General features: G+C 46.0%; 1 protein-coding gene across 6 annotated transcripts; it reads left to right on the forward strand.

The window, feature by feature from the left end:
* The first annotated feature begins 4,535 nt into the window (after positions 1 to 4,535).
* On the forward strand, positions 4,536 to 13,465 carry 1810058I24Rik (RIKEN cDNA 1810058I24 gene). 6 transcript variants are annotated; one of them, NR_169140.1, is made up of 4 exons: positions 4,536 to 4,608; positions 4,782 to 4,871; positions 12,236 to 12,289; positions 12,985 to 13,465. NR_169140.1 is itself a non-coding variant. In NM_001384235.1 (3 exons), the coding sequence occupies exons 1-3, from the start codon at positions 4,594 to 4,596 to the stop codon at positions 13,057 to 13,059; spliced, it is 144 nt and encodes a 47-aa protein (NP_001371164.1). In that variant the 5' UTR covers positions 4,536 to 4,593; the 3' UTR covers positions 13,060 to 13,465. The 6 variants fall into 6 exon arrangements, 1 of the variants encoding a protein (NP_001371164.1); NR_169139.1 differs by having other exon boundaries at positions 4,536 to 4,871; NM_001384235.1 differs by lacking the exon at positions 4,782 to 4,871.
* Positions 13,466 to 19,778: the final 6,313 nt, after the last annotated feature.

Below are 19,778 nucleotides of genomic sequence, written 5' to 3' on the forward strand. Positions count from 1 at the left end.
GCCAGGAGAAAGGGACAGGAGTGAAGCTCCGAGGGCCAGAAAAATGAATGGAAACAGTCAACCTTAGGAGGTGGGGGACCCTCCAAATGTATCAGAGACCTGGGAGGTGAGACACTCTCAGGACTCAAAAGGAGGGACCTTAGATGAAATGTCCAACAGTAGGAAGAGAGTCCACCTCCAGTGGAGGGATGGGGTTGCTATCCCACAGTCAAAAACTCTGACCTAGAATTGTCTCTGTCTGAAAGAACTGCAGGGACAAAAATGGAGAAGAGACTGAGGGAAAAGAGGTCCGGCGACAGGCCCAACTTGAGATCCATCTCAAGGGAAGGCTCCAAGGCCTGGGACTTATGACTGATGCTATGGTGTGCTTACAGACAGGAAACTAGCGTGGCTGCCCTCGGAGAGGCCCAACAAGCAGCTGACTGAGACAGAAGCAGTATACTTACACCCAGCCATTGGACTGGAGTCTGGGACCCCTGTAGTTGAATTAGGGAAAGGCTGGAAGAAGTTGAGGACAACCCCATAGGAAAACCAGCCGTCTCAACTAACCCTGAGATATCTAAGACACTAAGCCACCAACCGGGCAGCATACACTAGCTGGTTACGAGCCCCAACCCCCACCCTTCCACCCCCACCTCACATACAGTGGAAGACTGCCTGGTTTGGCCTCAGTGAGAAGACACCCCTAGCCCTCTAGAGATTTGAGGCCCCAGGGAGAAGGGAGGTCTGGCAGGGGTGGGGGTGGGGTAGGGACATCCTCTTGGAGATGGGGTGGGGGAAGAGGAATGGGACCAGGAAGGGGGTAACGACTGGACTGTAAAAAATAAGAAAGAACTGTGACAGTTCATCTGCCTATATTCTCATTAATGTGATTGCCACAGATGGAAAGATGACATAGTCACCGCTCCCCTGTCCACTACTGGTTCTCCCTTCTGCAGCAGCTTTAGTCCCATACATAAGAGGCTGCTGAGAGGGCGGAGGCCTGACTTATGTGGAGGCAGAGCAGTAGGCTTAAGTCCGTGCTATTATGGTTGATGGCTTTTGTTTTTAAATCTTTAAACAAGATTTCTACAGCTTTTAAGCATCTTCATTAAAAGTCTTGGCCATTGTTGCATTTTGAAAGTAATTTGCTGCCCACCAGATAAACAATAGCTGTTAGCTAGCACACTCTTAGGGAGACTTGTAACTGGATCCAAAGTGCAAGCCTCTTGCCTGCCGCTCCACTCCCCTGGCCTGGAATGAACCTAAGGCCTCACTCCTGGTAGACAGATGCTCTGCCACCGACATGGATCTCCATCCAGCCATTGTCTGCCACCAAGAACACAGCATTGGGCCGGCAGCAGGGTAGCTCAGTGCATAAAAGGCTTGCTGCTGAGGCTGATGCCCTGAGATTGGATTTGCAATACACATAGTAGAGGGAGAGAACTAGCTCCAGCAGGTTGTCCTCTATGTGCATGGTGGCAGAGAGCACCCACATACAGATGACTGAATGTAAGCCTGCCAGTTATCAAAGCCTGAGCATTTTGTAAGCCTGTGAGAGATGCAGAGCTAAGGAAACCATAGCTTGTGCAAGGTCAGAGGACAGCTCGGGGCAGTCAGTTCTTTTCACCATGAGGATTCCGGGCGGGCTCTTGAGCTTGGTGGCAAGTGTCTTTATGCACTGAGCCATCTTACTGCACCAGCATTACCTTATTTTCTCATCAGTGCTTCCAGAAGTGCAGGGGACTAACTTTAGAGGTCAGAGGGCAGTGGGAAAGTGTGCGGGAGGGAGGGACACAGTGGTGGTGGCAGCGGTGGCAGCAGCAGTGGCACAGCTGACCAGAATTGATATACATCCTGCAGCAGAGGGTAATGGGTAGGAAGGCCTTGCTGATGCCTGGATTCAGGAGACATGGGGAGAAGATGTTATGTGTTCCTGTGCAAAACAAAGGGGAGAGAATCAGTTTTTAGACATCGATTTACAGAGTTTTGGCATTTCAAGGGCAGGCTCTCTATTTCTGACTAAGTTAAGATAGGACTTTAATTCATTTTCACTCAGTTAATCAGTATAACTGAAGTGTATGTTCTCTTCATAATGATCTATACTGTACAAGGTGTGAATTTAGCCTTTCCTAAATCCCACTTTCCCCACATTATTTTGAAAATGTTGGATCTTCTGAAGAACTGGGAGGAATGTACAATGGATGCCTCTCGTTTTTGTCCAATCAGTAGTTGTCTATAGTGCTTTCTCCGATATGTATTCTAGGTTTCCTCCTGCGTTTGTCACACCATTGATAACACCTCAATTGTTAAATGTGTATGTATGTGTAAGTGGAGATCAGAGGTTAGTTCACCTTAGATGTCACGCTTCAGATACTCTGCATCCTACTTTCTGAAACAGGGTCGCTCACTGGCTTGGAATCCACAGCTTTGGGCTAGGCTCGATGGCTAGCAAGCCTCAGAGATTTGTCAGTCTAGCTGCCCAGCACCGGAACTCAGGTCCTCATAGCCCTGGCTGTCCTGGAACTCACTTTGTAGACCAGGGTGGCCTCGAACTCAGAAATCCGCCTGCCTCTGCCTCCGGAGTGCTGGGATTAAAGGCGTGAGACACCACTGATCAATTGATCAATAATTAAGAAAATGCCTTGGGGCTGGATCTTAGAGGAGACACATTTTCTCAATTGAGACTCCTTTCTATCTGATAACTCTAGTTTGCACCAGACTGACATGAAACTAGCCAGTGCATTGTGTTATTATTATTTTTTAGGGGTAAAAGTGATTAAATAAAAAATTCAGAATGCCTCACCCCACTTTCTCTGCAGCTATTAAAGTACACTGGGTTATTTTTTCTCAATTTAAATACATTTTAGTATGCCAAACCTATTGACCTTTCCCTTGGTGGTGTGTGATCTTTATGTTTTATTCTATTTTTTTCCCCTCTAATCAGCTCTTTTGTCAGTTTAGCAGATGAGTTGGGAGGAGGGAGAGAAGTAATGAGGTGGATGGATGGAGAAACACAGAAATGGAGGGAAATTCTGAGAGAGGGCTTGACTAGGGATGGTGGAGGAGAAAGTTGGTTGGAGAAGAAAGGGAGACATAGCTAGAGGCAAGGACATCTGGGAGCTCAAAGAACTTGACTTTGATTGAGCTGGGAGAGAGAGAGAGAGAGAGAGAGAGAGAGAGAGAGAGAGAGAGAGAGAGAGAGAGAGAGAGAGATATTTTCCTCTTTTGAGGAGGGGAGAGGCAGCAGAATGAGATACAGGGGCCCAAAGGGCAAAGGAACAAAAGGTTCGGGTCTTGGTTAGGGTTTTACTTTTGTGAGGAGACACCATGACCAAGACAACTCTTAGAAATGACAACATTTAATTGGGGCTGGCTTACAGGTTCAGAGTTTCAGTCCATTGTCACCAAAGTGGAAGCATGGCAGTATCCAGGCAGGCATGGTGCTGGCAGAGCTGAGAGTTCTACATCTTCATCTGAAGGAAGCCAGAGAGCATCCTCAAGCTGCTAGGAGGAAGATTTCCAAGTCCATCCCCACAGTGACACATTTCCTCCAACAAGGCCACACCTTCTAATAGTGCCACTCCCTGGGACGAGCATATGTAAACCATCACAGTTCAGGTAACCAAAATGGCTGGATTATATAGGGAAAAGCCTCATCGGGAAAAGCAGCCCAGCCCCTGAACTGGTGAGTTTAGGGTAGAGGGCTGCATGTGCCAGCCACACCCTGTAACAGGCCGGGACTGAGGGATGCTGGCGAGGACCAGGAGGCCAGGTCCACTTTGATATGTTAAGTAGTCCTCTGCCATTGTCCCAGGGTTAACAGCCCCACTAGGCGCAGCTGATTTGTTTTTCTGTTATTTGAAGCCAGAGTACCCCTTAACTAGATAAAGGTCAATTCCAAAGACTGAGAGCAACATGAGAAGGGTGGTTTCGATGTGCTTGTGTATGTGGGTGACCAGCAGCGCGACCGGACAAGAGTGGATTCATCTTTGGCTCCTGCATGGTAGATGATTCGCGCTCCACTTGAGGAGGAAGTAAACTTCAGATAGGTTGCTGGTGGCTGCCAGCAATCGCTACTTGGATCCAGTCGTGCCAGACTCCGCAGACCTCTCTCCATCATCTATCACGTGGCTGAGGACTACCCTTAACTAGGCTGCATAGCACACTTGTGGGCTTTTGTGAAATGGAACCTTTTCCCCCTTTTCGTCTGAGAGTCGGCTGTGGTGGAGATTAGTGTGGACTTCATAAAGGCTCCCAGGAGAGTGAGTTGTTCACTTGGCATGGCACCCGCTACCTCACCCCCACCCTGGTTTAGTAGGTAACACAGCCACGTCTGACTGTATTAATACAATTGCCAGCGTCCTTGTCACCCGGAGGCTTTGGTTCAAAGAGGCCTAGGTTTGCACCTCGCCCTCTTGCTTCCCGAGATGGCCGTCAGAGGGCGCTGCGGCTCCGCGAGTCGCTTCCGGGAATGGAGAGGGCGGGGCAGGGCGGGGCGGGGCGTAAACCGGAACCTGGCAGCGGGTTCCGCCCTCGCGCCGGGGAGGAGTCCCGGAGCCGAGCTGGAGCTGGAGCACCTCTCACACCCTCCTCGCCCTCCCCACCGACATCATGCTCCAGTTCCTGGTGAGTGGGGCCTCGGAGGATCGGGCCTCGCGGTCGCCTCGTTCCCCCGGGGTCCCGGGTCGGCGGTGCACGGCTCTGCAGTTGGGGCTCGTCGCCCTCGGGTTTGCTCGCGCAGTTTTCCTCTGGCCTCCTCCTAAGTCCTTGGGTCTTTGCCTGGGTTTGTTTATATGTAGTCCTTCAAGTTCCGAAAACTTTGGGGTGTCAGTGATATGACTGCGTTTTCAAAAAACCACTTACTGTGAGCTCTTGGCGAAATCTTCGCGGTAAGTTGGGTCGGAGGAGTCATCAAGATGACTTGGCTCCTGTCCTCTCCACGCGACTTCCCGTAGACCCCCATCTATTATATACGGCTTATTTGAGGCCTCAGAGTGCCTTTCACACGCCGTGCATTAGTCAGCCACATCACGAGGTCGCAGCGAGAGATCCACAGTGCCCTCCCTCTTCAGACCTTTACAGATTGCCCGCTTTGAGGAGTGAGTCAGACTGCCCTGCGAGTAACTCTTGTAAAAACCTGCCCCTCCCCACACCCTTTCAAGTCTCCTTTTTGAGTTAACACGTTTTTCTGGCAAAAATCAAGTATTTCTAAAATTGCCTGTTGAGGATTCTAGGAAACTTGCCAGTCAAATTTTCAGATGAAAGTTTTCAAACACTTTCAGATGAAAGCGTTTCATCTTCGAATTCTAATAAAGCAGATATCTTCTTTCTTTCCCACGGTCAGTGGCTACCTGGTGCTCCGAGAATGAGTATTGTTTACATAAAACTGCCCTACAAAGACTCAGTTGCCTCTGGGGTTTCTCTAGTGTCCTAACTAGGCCTTAGTTTAGGAGGTAGGAGTAATTAGCAGTAATTTACTTGTTAGGAATCACTTTTAAAAGCAGCATCAGCCAGCTAGTGTAAGGTGATAGGATTGGCCCTTCCACTGCATTTGCTGTTCATTGATAAGCAGGGAGAACATTAAATCGATTACACTTAACCTTTTAAGTGCTTTGCTGAATGAGGCTACCTGGTGCGGGACTAGCGCTCTGTACTTAAACATGGGTTTTGATTGGAAAATTCAAAATTTTCAACATTTATGGAGAGATGCTGAAGCCGACCATTAGATGCTTAGCTAGGATGTAACTGATGTTCCTTCTCTTGCCCTGGGTCTGTCTCCTCTTCATTGCTTTTGTTGGGAAAAGTGGAATCAGATGTACAGAGATGGAATCAACTTTCCTCTTGTGGAACTTGGTCAAACACTGCTAGTTTCTGCAAATCTTGCTTTTTACATTAGCCGTTTCAACTGTTTTCTAAATGGTTAAGAGTTTAGACCCTATCTTTAATCTCAAGGTGTGTGTGTATGTGTGTGTGTTGGGGACGTGGGGTTGGGTGGGTGTTGGCCAGGTTATTTAAATTTTCTATGCTTCAGTTTGCACCTCATGAGGTTTCAAAAGGAGCCAAGATGTTGAACACGTAAACACTAAATCGTGGTTGAGATATACTGCCCTGTCTCTTCTGTAAGGTATCAGAAATGGGAACTGGCCTCCCACTGATAGGAGAGGCTTGGGTGTGGTGGAAAGATTCCAGGCTCTTCCCTTTGATGGTGCAAGGCAGCTGAATACTTTGTAACCTCTGAGATGTTGCCTAAGTTGAAAACTTGCATTTGATTGTGTGGCTTGTCTACCCATTACCCCTATTTCCACACCGCACTCCACAGCTTGCTCCTAGCTTGGCTGAAGTTCTTTGAAGGAACACCTAGATGGGAATTGGACTGTGAGCACTGCTGTGAGTGTCAGGGCACCTGAACACTGCTACAGTTTCTGTTCCTCTTCCCCCTGGGGCCCAGTAGCATCACCTCCTCATAACTCACCCTCATTCAGCTGCTGGGGCCTGTGCACCGTGCTGTGTGGGTTCTGTCCTGGGATAGCTCAGAATTGCGGAGTGAGGGGACCATATCTGGGTGTAGCAGCTGGGAGGCTCTCTCCCTGTCTCTAATCTTGTCTCCCGCTGCTTGCTTCTGCTCTTAGTTCCTGTGAAGTGCTTAAGTCCGGAGCTGGCTGTGCTTCCTAAACTCACCCTTAGGGAACGGGCTCCTCCCCAAGCCAGCACCTTTCACATCAGCTTCCAGGACAACCTTGAATCCCCTTCTCTGTGCTTCCAGATCCCAAGTATCAACTGTCAGTGGCTTTCCTTTGCCTTTCTCTCAGCCTCTACTCATCTGGATTGAGTTTGCCTTCCTGCTTTCCCAGTCCTTTCCCCACACTTAACGCTCACATTTGAAATGTTGACATAGTCATTGATTTCTTTCTCGTATTCATGCATTCACCGGTTTATCTAGTCTTTTCTTAGAATCATGTAATACCGTAGGTGCATCTTCTTTGTTACATTGCATCCGTTTATCTGTTGATGACTGTGCGTGCCTCTCCTGTGAGGGCCTGCACGTGCAAGAAGTCTGAGGACAGCCTCCAGCAGCCGGTTCTCCTTCCCTCATGTGGGTCTAGGGGGTTGAGCTCAGGTTGCCAGGCTCGGGTGCAGGGTGTTACCCTGCTGAGCCATTTTTCCACGCCAGACCTGCTGTGTAGTCACGAGTAAGATCTTTACTTGCTCCGTGCCTCAGTTTCCCCCAGCATAAGCCTGGGCAGTAATAGTGGTTATTCCACGTGTGCATGCTTGTGAGGATCAGGCTGTGAACTAGCAGGGTTCTCCAGTCTGGCTGGCATACTGCCACTTCTCTCCACTACTAAAGGATTTGGTTGGGGATATAAAGGGACTTAGTCAATACGCAGTGAGTGACTTCGTTTGCACTCAGCTCTGCATATTGCTGGGCCCATCCGCATATTTAACTAACCATGGATTAGATAAATATGAATGAATATGAAAAATATAAATATTAGCAGATAGTTGCTCATCAATGGTATGTGTACAGTTTTTCCTTGCCGTTCCTGAGCAGTGCAGTGGGATAGACTGCCGCAGGCCTTCCATACAGTAGGTCTTATGAGTGATCAAGAGGGTTAGAGTGTATGGGAGGACATGGGGGGCTCCCGTGCAGTTGTAGGACCTGCTTGAATAGCTACAGATGTTGGTGTGGGGGGTGTCCTGGGATGGAGCCCCTCATTAATTTTAGGTCTTCCTTCTTCACCTCATTACTACCGTTGATTATAAGATAGTGGTTACAAGGTAGCTCCAGCTTCTTTTAGAGCAGGCAAACCCGTACACCTTTCCCAGAGAGATTTCATGTACTTCTGTTGAATATTGGCACATTAAGGAGGTTTTTTTTTCTCCTTCTTTTCTTCTCTAAGCAGTATTACTGAATATAAAGCATGCTTTCCTAGGAAGCAGTGAAGGGCTTTAGCCCTAGCAAGGTTTTGCTTTAATACACAGAATGTAGGGTTGTTTTTTTTTAAACTACTAAACATTTGGTGATAGTCTTCACACTGAGTTTAAAAACTAAGACAGAGAAATGGTAGTGTGTGTACATGCCTCCTTGGAAGGCCTTCTGATTTCTTCTTTTGAATCTGAATTTAAGAATGCTGTTGCCATGGCTGAAGAGATGCCTCGGCTGTTGAGAGCGCTGGTCGCTCTTCCAAAGGACCTGGGTTTGATTTGCTGTACATTGATAGAGGCTCACAACATCTGTAACTCGAGTCCTAGGGGTTCTGATGTTCTCTTTGGCCTCTGTGCATACTGCACGCATGTGGTGGGCATTATATTATACATGTGGGCAGGACACCCATACAGGTAAACATAAATAGCATTTTAAAATATTTTATCAACTTAGCTTTTTATTAGTTCTAGTTAGTTAATGTACAGTTTTTTGAGTTGTAGATGCTTTTACCATAAACCAAATGTCATTTTTAGGTTTCCTTTTCAGTGCTGGCATGAGCCTATATTTGCTTAACAATTTTTAAAAAAGATTTTATTATTTTAAGTGTGCTTGTGCTCAGGGTAGAGGTGTGAGTTCTCTGGTGAGTTGCGGGTAGGCATGAGCTGCCTGGTATGGGTGCTAGGACTGAGCTCGCATCCTCTGAAAGAGTAGCATGAGCTCTGAGTCGCTGAGCCATCTCTCCAACCCTTTTTAAAAATAGATTCTTAAATCCTTATCAGTAACTTGGGCCTGGGTGTGTTATTTTTGAAAATACAGTTTGATGAGTCACATTCGGACTTGTCAGCCGCTTTGAGGTTTTGCCAGGAGCTGTGCCAGATAAACATTGCGGTTTTATTTGCTGGTCTCCAGACACAACTTTCTGAAAGGGAAGGCCCTGAGTGGATGGCAGATGCATCTGTTTTGGAGTAGGCGCTGTGCCTTTTAGCAGAGCTTTTTAGTGTTAATGGATAAAGCATTGTTGACCAATCTGTTTGTGTGTTAAAAGAAATAGGTACACTTACAATAATGTAGACTCCTCATGCGCAGACTCTTCCATTTATTGGACTGGTTCTATTTTGCACCTCTGGAATTTCCATTCTTTCTAACAAAGTCCAGGTTGGAAGCCATGAAGTTGTCTTTGGTTTCTTCTACTTCACTCCAGGTAGTTGAGATGACTTTACCAAATTTGGTGATATTGTTTGTTTGCTTGTTTGTTTGCTTGTTTGTTTTGTTTTGTTTGGCATTGAGACAAAGGTTCACCCATTTATTGTATGTAATCCAGTGGCTTCAGTGTGCTCAGAGATCGTGTACCTTCTCATTTTACATAAAAAAGAAACTGTATAATATAGGGAGTCATTTCTCATTCCCCTCTCCAAACTGGACAATCAACAGTTGGTTTTCTATCAATGTGGAATTGCTGTTTTGTATTTTTTTTTTAATAGAACCATACAGTATGTGGTCTTTTCTGACTGCCCTTGACTGCACTGTCAAGGCTCCTCTACTGACAGCATGGAGCAGTGAGCGCTTCATTTCTCGATATGATGAGTATGTGTTAATCAGCTCTCCAGTTGTTTCCGCTCTTGGTTGTTAGGAATGGGCTAAGCCAGGAATATTGAGGAGGCATTTTTGTGGGGGTTCATGTCCACCTTTTGGTGCATGCCCACACTGGAGTTGTCACATCCTATAACTGTGCACACAGCACTCTGGAAAGTGGCTAGATGGTTTTTCAGAGCGGCCATGTGTTATACACCAGTGGAAGATGAAGACCTCCGCCCCATGTCTTGCCAGCATTTGTTGTTTGTTTTGTTTGGTTTGGTTTTGCTGCTTTTGAGTAAAGCCATCTAAGCGGATGTGCCGTGGTTCCTCGTGGTTTTGATTAGCGTTTCCTCGGTGACTGATGTCAAACATCTCGTGGGCTTGTTGACTCCGTGTCTTTGGAGGATCCACTCACAGCTTCTGCCACTTTTTAAATTGAATTATGTATCTCCGTCATTTAATTGTGAAAGACCAGATTATGATTTGCAAATAATTCTATTTTGTGGTTTGTCCTTTCTCTTTGATGCTGTTATTTGAAGGGCAAACATTTTTATATTTCGTGTGTGTATGTACACGTGACTATGCAGGACTGTTTGGCTGTGCATACAGATGTCCAGGTTTAGATTTGCTTTTCTTGTCTGCTCCTACCTGTTGACCATCTCCTGAAGCAAGCACGCTTTCCTGACTTCTGGGTTCTCCATCATTTTCCTGAGTGAGTGGCACTTCTCACATGTGCTCTGCATCATATTTAAAATGTCGCGTTGTAGATTTGGTAGTATTCTGGAACGGGTGCCGCGTATAGAGGCCATGGGTTTTGTTTGTCTTCTAAAATAACTGTCCCCTTTTCTGCCCCAGTGCTTGGTGACATTGACAAAATAGTTAGTTAGGCAGTGTTTATTTTGAGACACACATTGTAAGAATTAGGAATTCTGTGTCTGAGCCGGAACGTTTCAGTGTTGGGCTGATTCAGAGGTGAGGAAGCGCAGCGGAGCTGGAGCGGGTTGAGTGGCCCACGAAGGCACGGTCTCTCGGACGAAGGCACGGTCTCGTCTCTCTTGCGGGGCTACTGCTTCTCACGGTTCCTCGTGCCGGCTAGGATTCACAGCATCAAGGAGTTCTTTCCCTCTCCTTTTAAATTTTGTCTCAAATTAAATTATCTTTCTGGTTTTCAGAAAGTTGTGGTTTGAATCTACTAGAGTGAAAAAAATGTAATTCTGATTCTTATTGCTACCTTAGTAATGACTTTTAAAAACATCAGAAAATGGTTAGCAGCTTGAAACTAGGTAGCTTCTTTTATGTTTCTTGCTAACAACCAACCAATTTAAAACTGCCTTTGGGTTTAAAGGTTAAGTATAAGACAGACCCAGTTGTAGTTCTCCTTTTTTGTGTTTTCTCCCTTCAGGGTTTATTTTTACTATTTATGGTGGTGGTGGTGGTAGTGGTAGTTGTAGTGTGCACTATGTTCACTGGCATGTGGATGCCGGCAGAGGGCAGAATAAGGTGTTGGTTCCTGAAGCTGGAGTCAGTTGTGAGCTGACTAACATGGGCGATGAGAACTGAACTCTGGTACTCTGCAGTGGTCCTAACTGCTGAGCCATCTCTCCAGTACCCCCATCTGTATCCTTGCCTCACCTGCATCTCATGTGTGAGTGATGGGACACTTAATGCTGTTCTTTGATTTCTGTCTTAACTTCTCTGTTGAGACTGAGTTAGTGGCAATACCGTTTAAACAAAACAATGGGAAAAAAGGGTAGATGCCAATTTGAATTTATTAAGTTAGAAATTAGCCCACAGTTACAAGCTCTGAAATAAAAAGTCACTGAGGGAAATCAGAATTATCATTAAATTGCACGTCTGTGGAACTCTGGCCCATTTGTGTATATGGAGTATTTGTGTATATGGAGTATTCTACATTTTCAGGAGAATACTCACTCAGTGGGGTAAATGTTTACAGTTCTCTAAAAGTTGTCCATGTCCCTTTTGTCATTGAGTGGGAGCCACAGACCTTAAGTGTCCTGCCCTTTAGTCCCCACCCTTGGCGTGGTGCTAGGCTCCGTGATGTGTCAGAGTTTCCTGTTCTTCTCTGCCCTTGAGGATTTGAGTCCCCGAGTAACTGGAGTTGTTGTCTGCTGCTGCTTTCCTGAATAACCCTGGGCAAACCGCTCTAGCTCTTTTGAAATAAGGAGAGACTAAACTCTGAGAGCCCCTTTATTTTTCTAAGCTTTTTTGATTCAAACGGGTTTTTGTTGTTGTTGTTTTGAGAAGAAGTCTTGTTTTGTGGGGATGAGACTTTTGCTGGGTAGCTGGGACTCTCTGTGTAGACCAGGATGGCCTCTCCAGGCCAAGAATGCCCCTGCCTCTGAATGCTGATGGCAAATGTGAGCCACCATGCCCAGCTCCCGTGGGTATTTGCAAGTGAATACCTTTTTTATCAGCTGTGTACAGGAGTAACAGTACCTACAACAAACAGTAACGAGTAATAGTAACAAAATCAGAACACTGGCTTCCAGACCTTTCAAACTTGCTCAAAGCCACCGTTATTCTGTCCTAATGTTGGTGCATGGTATATATGTATGTGATTGTTTCATAGAAGAAAGATGTGACTTCTCTGTTGGATGCAGTCCTACACTGAGGACCTGGGCAGTCACCTGCCGTGCACTTCTTGGGAAGATGCAGCCCGTGTGTCTGACATAGTTGCAGGCTCCTGGTGGGTTTTGCCTGCAGTGTAACTCTCCTGTTCTGTTCTTTCAGCTTGGATTTACTTTGGGCAACGTGGTTGGAATGTATCTGGCTCAGAACTATGAAGTAAGTGACTACATTCATGTCTTTCTTGGCTTACTGTAACCGTTTCATAGTTACATAGTTACCTCTCTCAAGGTGAAGTTTGCGTGCTAACACAGTGAGGTCTGTAAATGTAACTCCTTAATTTTATAGAAAGCTTTTCTGTTGTTTGAGAAAGTAACTGAACTCACAAAGGCACGGTGTCCGCACATCATCCCAGGAGAACTGGATGTGAATTTAGCGTGGCTTGTAGGAGGAAGACGGTTTGGGAAAGTGAGGAGTCACATCCACCTCACTGTTGGTGTATGAGGGAGGGAGGAGGGGTGGAAAAATGCTGTCACAGCCCAACGAGAAGCCTCGAATGTGTTGCAGAGAGACAAAGGATTACATTTTCTTCTGTACCCAGGGACAGGAACTTTGTTGCTTTCTTATTGCCTATAGATACACTTCTTTTATCTGGCACTTGAGCTGAAGGTCCAAGTGTGTATCTAAAGGGAGTGCTGGGCCTGGCTTTCAGAGAGGAAATGTAAATCTAACACTGATAGCTAATATATATAGATACAAGCCAAGGAAACACCACTGAGTAGGTCTCCAGAGGAAGCCAAAGCCTTGGCAAAGCCCTTTGTCCTTTAAAGAAGAGCTGTGAAAGATACTGGCAAGTCTTTCTAGTCTTCCTATCTATAGCTAAATTATAATGTTTCTTTTTTTCCTCTTTAAAGATGCCAAACCTGGCTAAAAAACTTGAAGAGATTAAGAAGGACCTGGAAGCCAAGAAGAAGCCCCCTAGTTCCTGATGCCTGCCTGGCACTGCAATCTGGACCCACCAGTTCCATCCTGGGGGGCCTGTCTCCTTCACAGCCACGTCCAAAGCTGTGTTCCTCTTTGGTCTCAGACCCTGCGCGTTGCTGAGGCTCCAGCACGGGCCAGAAGTGGAGTTAGCTTTCCGTTTCCAGCATCTCCCCGTTCCCGTATCTTCCGTCCACCTGCTTCTGAGACCTAAGCCTGGAACCATGGTGCTAGGTTAGCAGCCGCAACCATGACAGGACTCACTCGCCTGTGCTCTGGGATTCCTACCGCCTACTGTCAAGAAATGAATGGATTTGGATAGCTGCTGGGGACTCACTGTCTAGCAGTGATAACAGGAGCTTGCTAGACAAACTAAACTGTGTTAAAGTCATTAAAGTCAGTATCTTCAAGCCAGTTTCTGGTGAATTAATCCATTTATTATATATTGTTACCAAGGAGCTCCATGGTTGATGATTTAACCAGTAAATCATTTGCTGGTCATTAACCAGGAAACTATTTTATGCATTCTATAAAAAGCAAACAAACTGGGAAAACTTAAAACATGCAAAGTAACTGTTGTCTTCGTACAGTTCAGTCTATGCAGTCTATGTTTTTCCTTAATGATATATTTGAACTGAATCTGCCGTAAAAGAGCCATTCTTTATGCTGGCACTTGATAGGATGGGTGGATAAATGAGGAGCTGTTGATAAAATAATGTTACTTTTTTTTTTTTAAACATTAAAATGTATCCTAATTATATAACTTCATAGTGAACCCCCTAAGAGAAGTGTGGTGCAAATGTGTGGTAAAGTGAGTCTCTCTGGGATCTGGGATCTGATGCTTCCCCCACCCCCGCCCCCCACCCCCACCCCCACCCACCCCCCGCCCCCGGTTGAGGCATCCTCCCCGGAAGCAGGACGGACCATCAGGCGTCAGCAACTTCATTTTTTTTAAAGACAGTCTCCCAGTGTTACCCAGGGTGGTCTCAAGCTCCTGGGCTCAAGTAATCCTCCTGCCTCAGCTTCCGGGTGCTGGGACCACAGGTGTGCACCATGGTGTCCAGCCTAGTCCGTAATGTTTTTAATTAAAAAATATTTAAAAATTATTCCCACAGGAGATGATAGGAAAGTGATTTCACATGAAGACTCTTTCTAGCCTCTGTCTTATTCCCAGGTACAATTCCTCAGGCAATCCCTGGTGTCAGGTTCCTGTGTGCCTTTGAGAAGGAGTGTCTAACCACATAAGTGTTTTCGTCTTTTGTTACATACATACATACATACATACATACATACATACATACATACACACACACAGTATGTATGTATTGTGTGTGTGTGTGTACACATATGCTTTTTGTCTCTTCCTATCACTTTTGTTTTTGCACAGAGTCATGACGCCCACGCTTTTACAGTCAGTGATAACATTGAATTTCTGACCCTCCTGCCTCTGCCTCTCAGGTGCAGGGATCGTAGGTGTGCACTGCCATGCCCAACTGTGCTTTTTAAAGCTCTTTTTCTTTTCTTTCATTTGCTTGTTTTTTTGAGATAGGGTAGCCCCAGCTGGCCTGGAACTCACTCTGTAGACCAGGCTGGCTTCATACTCCCAGAGATCCGTCTGCCCTTTGCCTCCTGAGTGCTGGGATTGAAGGTGGCTCCATCATGCTTGGCTTGCTTCTTTATTCTTAATGGAGAGCATCCCCCTTCCGTCAGTACGTTAACCTTCCCCCTTTGTTTACTGTGCGCGGTTCCACTGAATGGGTGTTTCATAATTGAATGTGCTACTGCTGAGTGCTTAGGCTGGTCTTCTGCTGGTGTGGTGCTAGCACTGAACCTGATGCCCATATCTGCCCAGAGTAGAGCTATAGGATAACGACTCACAGTCTAGTTTGCTAAGACACGGTGTGTCTCGTTTCAGAGGGCTTATTGGGCAACTTCCCTGACAATGAATGCCTTTTTTGAAGACCACAGGTTGCAAAGATAAGTTAGGGACATCTGTCTGTTTTCGGGAAGTGAGGACAGTGACCCCATATGGGAATCAGAACATGGCATTGCTCCTTAGAGATACATTCCATCCCTGTCAAGGTCATCTCTGTATACGAGACAGAGGTTGGCTTCTCCCTAGCAGTGGGGAGTGGGGAGTGGTGTGTTCTTCTGAGACTCTGTAACATCTACCTCATGAGGGTTTCCTGGGAAACAGTGAGATGATGTTCTGTGCTCTGTTAGACTGTGCTTTGCAAACTGTCCAATAAATAGTAGCTACCCATTGGAAAAGGCTGTCTGCCACACTACTTTCATATTTCTGCAGTCACCTTGGAACCGATTTGTGAATCACATACAGTATGGTAGTATATAGTATGTGGTTAGTCTCTTGGATATTAATGAACATACACGGTATCCGGTATCTGTTGTCCTCATACCACCTGGCTCACAAGACTTGATTGTGAATGACTAGGTCATTAGTAGAATGAACGGCAGCCTCAGAGAAGAAAGATGTGTCACCCTTGAGAATATTCAGAGTGCCGCCGAATAGAGGCTTACTTAACAAGCTGTTTGCAGAAAAGAACCTTCACGACAGCATGGTTGTACGTGTGGCTGCCTTGGAGGTGATGGGCTTTAGATCTTAGGAGATTAGGTTTTTATATGATAAAGATTTATTTGTGTTATCTTTGTGTGTGTGTCTGCATGTGGGTATGTTTATGTGAGTGCAGGTGCCCTGTAGAGACAAGAGGGTCAGGTCGCATGGAACTGGAGTTATGGATGGTTGTTAGCTACCTGGTGGGGTTGCTGGGAACTGAACTCTGGTCCTCTGACAAACAGCAAATGCTGTTCACCACTGAACCATCTTTTTAGTCCCAAGGTCTGTTAACATTATGTCATCAAACTCTTGGGGTCTGAGGGCTTCCCTCAGAAGTGACAATCCTTACCTTTACTGATAGAATTGTTTCTATAAGGGGAGCCTTCTTAATTTTGGCTCCAACATAGAAATGGGCACACAGTTATTAATACAGGATAGTTACAAGTTTGCTATTTAGATACATTCTCCAGGTTTTTTGCTGTAATTATTTTCTGATCCGGGCACAGACCATTGCCCGTGCTAGGAGTGTACTTGCTCTCCTACAGAAAGCCACATCCCCAGCCCTGGCTTTCTGGTCTGTAGCAGCAAACGGTAGCTCAGTTCTTGGGCAGGATGTTTGCCACTGACATACATGCTGGAGGAGTCTGAAGCTGTAAGTTGTGGGGGATGGGTTGGAAATTGGTCATGTGAGTGGCATTGCATTTGTGATCAAGGGAAGACCCATCCTCAAGATATAACTCTCCTTCACCATCTAAAAAAAGACTTGAAAATTCTGGGGATATATAATTTAAGAAAACTTTGCCCTGGGTGATCATAAGAGCTACTGAGTTAAAACAATCCAGCAGCTTCCATGACACGTGAAATAGAAAACTTAGGGATTGTTTAATACTCCCCCCCACCCCCACCCGGGTGTGCACCTCACTCCCACCTCCCTCAGACAGGGCTTCTCTGTGTAGCCCTGGCTGTTTTGCTCCAGGCTGGCCTCTTAAGTTTACCTGCCTCTGCCTCCCAAATACTGGAATTGGAATAAAGGTATGTGCCACCATTGTCTGGCATGACTGTTGCAAATGTAATAACTACATTAATTTTGAAAGATCTATCCTTTTTAAAAAAAATGATTCCCCCCCCCCTTTCTTTTTTAATTTTTTAAATGTGCACTGGTGTTTTGCTTGTGTGTCTCTGTGAGGGTGTCAGATACCCTGTAACTGGAGTTAAGGACAGTTACAAGTTGCCATGTGGAACTGGAAATTGAACTAGGGTCCTCTGGAAGAGCAGCCAGCGCTCTTAACCTCAGAGCCATCTCTCCAGCCCTGAAAGGCATATCCTTCAACTGTAAACCTAGAGAAAGAACACCTAACACTTAATATTCTCCAAGGGGCACATTTCATGAATCATTACTCTGGCATCTTTAGACTTCTGAGTTGGCATTTTATGGAGTTAAGCAGATGTCTACTTCTGGTATAAAGGAGAAGTCTTTTTTTTTCTGACTTAATTCAGTTTTCTTTTTTTCTTTTTTTGGTTTCTTTTTTGTTTGTTTGTTTTCGAGACAGGGTTTCTCTGTAGTCTTGGCTGTCCTGGAACTCACTCTGTAGACCAGGCTGGCCTCAAACACAGAAATCTGCCTGCTTCTGCCTCCCGAGTGCTGGGATTAAAGGCGTGTGCCTCTACTGCCCGGCTCTTACTAAGTTTTCATTCCCATGGCTACACAGAGAAGTAAGATGCATGATTCTCCCGTCTTCTGTCCTGGTCGCGGTGCACACGTCCACATGGGTAATGTTTTCATTTCCACTGAGTAGTTCACGCCCTGGCTACCACGCTGGTGCTTATTTTCTGCTGAGATCTCCCACATTATAAATGTTAGTTAAATCTCCTCTTTGTGAAAGAACACTCTACTGTACTGCTGCAAATCCAGCCTTTCTTAAGCTCCCAATCTTGGGTTTGCTCCTGAGAAACATGAATGGGTTCTTTTCTTCCTGTCTTAGGGCGGTGCCTTATGGAAAGGAACTTAGCAGTGAAGGAAAATATTTTAAGACCTCGCTTGCTCTTTATAGGGAGTTTGTGGTACATAGAATTTCAGGAGTTCCAATATATGCTTTTCCTAAGTCTGGTTGTCTCATATTCAGCCAAATGAGGAGGACATAATGGGCGGTGGTTTTATAAGGCACAGTGGAAGCAACATGAACCAAGGGAGGTTTTATAGAAAGAGCCCAGGGTGGAACAGCCTGACTCTGTCACAGTGGGAAAGGAGTGTGAGCTGTGTCACCTCTCATGCGGGAATGCATAGGACTGGGACAGGAAGTGCAGTGTCAGTACAGCGTTCCCTCAGCGAGGACAGCCCCACGGGAACGTGGAGCGTTTCCGTTCCTTTGTGTGTAAATGGTTCCAGCGTCTTGCAGTAGTGAGAGCCATTCTAATGTTCAGCAGTGCTTTTGCCAACAGTAGAGTCTGCGCGTGAAACCCACTGTGTTCTCCTTGATATTCACAAGGGATTGGCTCCAGGTCTCCTGTAGATAGCAAGAGCCAAGATGCTCAGGTCCCTTAGGTACAGTGGTGTGCATCTGCTTATAGCTGACACATACCCTCCGTGGAAGAGAAAGTAGCAATTTTTAAAAACCAAGATGATGGTTGCGCAGGCGATTCTATGCGCACTTACTGTTGCTCTGTTCTATGTTCCTTTCTGCTGCAGCTATGAAACACTCTGATCAGAAGCGACTTGAAGAGCAAAGAGTTTATTCTGCCTAATGGTTACAGTTCATCATCAAGGGAAGCCAGGGCTCTGTGTAGGAACCTAGAGGTAGAAGCTGAAGCAGAGGCCAGAAGCAGAGGCCAAGGAGGAGTGCTGCTTCCTAGCTTGCTTCCCCTGGCTTGCTCAGCTACCTTGCTAGCCTAGGTCCACCGGCCCAGGGATAGCACAGCCTACTGAGGTTGGGCCCTTTACATCAAGTAGCAATTAAGATAGATACCTCATAGGTACGTCCATGGGCCAATCTAAGAGGGACAGTTCTTCAGTTGAGGTTCCTTCTTTCCAGGTGTGTCAAGTTGACAACTGAAGGCTAATTTGGATATGGATGCCTTAACGGGATTTCAATGGCAGTTTTGAGCAAATTTGGTATGTAACTTACAAGAATAAGATGTAGCCGTATTTGGTATCCTCAGCTCCGTTTCTTCTGGAAGATGAGCTGGTGTGTAAGATGACTGCATTTTCACAAATTCTGTGTGATGCCAGAAAGCAAAACTCAGATCCGACCAAGCAAAGGGCTAGAATTGTACGGCTAGAGGTTAACCCCACCCGCTCCATCCTCCAGGCCGCCAGTCATGTTTGACCCGAGTCTGAGTTAGGAAGGAAGGTGCTGTTCGTGAGCACAGCCAGGTCAGACAGTGGTGGTTGGAGGTATGGCCAGTGGAGACCCAGGCAGCAGCTGCCATGGGCTGTGCCATGGTTTTCCCTGAGGAAGATGCAGGTCACTGAAGGTGAATGGAAATTAATTCCAACTACTCTTCCTTGGGCCAAATGTTCTTTCTCTACCCACTCTACTCCCTAAATCATGTTACCTATGCTTGTCTTATCATCTAAGGCAGGGTCTTAGAGTTCTGTTATGGTTCAGAAATATGATGATCCATCCCAAAGATAGGAGAACCACCCTGACTTGAAACATTTTAAAGCAGATTGTAAAGAGAGGCCATTGCTTTCAAGCCGGCTGTATTATTGGCATCGTGTATGGGCTTGTGGAGTGTTCACTGTTGTGATTGGCCAAATACTGGCTGTGATAATTAGTAAGGCAGAAGTAGTCATATTCCTGGTTAAACCTGGTTGATCACATTCTGTGGAGCATGGGAGCGTTGACTGGCATACAAGGAGCTTTACAGCTCAGACTCCTGGTAGGCCAAAGATTTGACTTAACAGATACATTGTCACAAGAAGACTATATGCCTGGTATAAAACCTGTCTACAGAGTAGGAATGGAAACAATTAATACAATGGAGTGACTGCAGAGGTCTCCTCTTTTCTAAGATACATTTAGCCAGCAACTGATAGTGAAATCAGAAGGGTAGGATGACGGCAAACAGGATGGAGATCCGCATCTAGCCACCCAATTTTTTTCAAAGGGAAAAATGACATAGTCCTCAGGAGGAAGGAGTAGACCTCACTCT

Source organism: Mus musculus, chromosome 6 (assembly GCF_000001635.26).
Source record: "Mus musculus strain C57BL/6J chromosome 6, GRCm38.p6 C57BL/6J".
Classification (NCBI taxonomy): domain Eukaryota; kingdom Metazoa; phylum Chordata; class Mammalia; order Rodentia; family Muridae; genus Mus; species Mus musculus.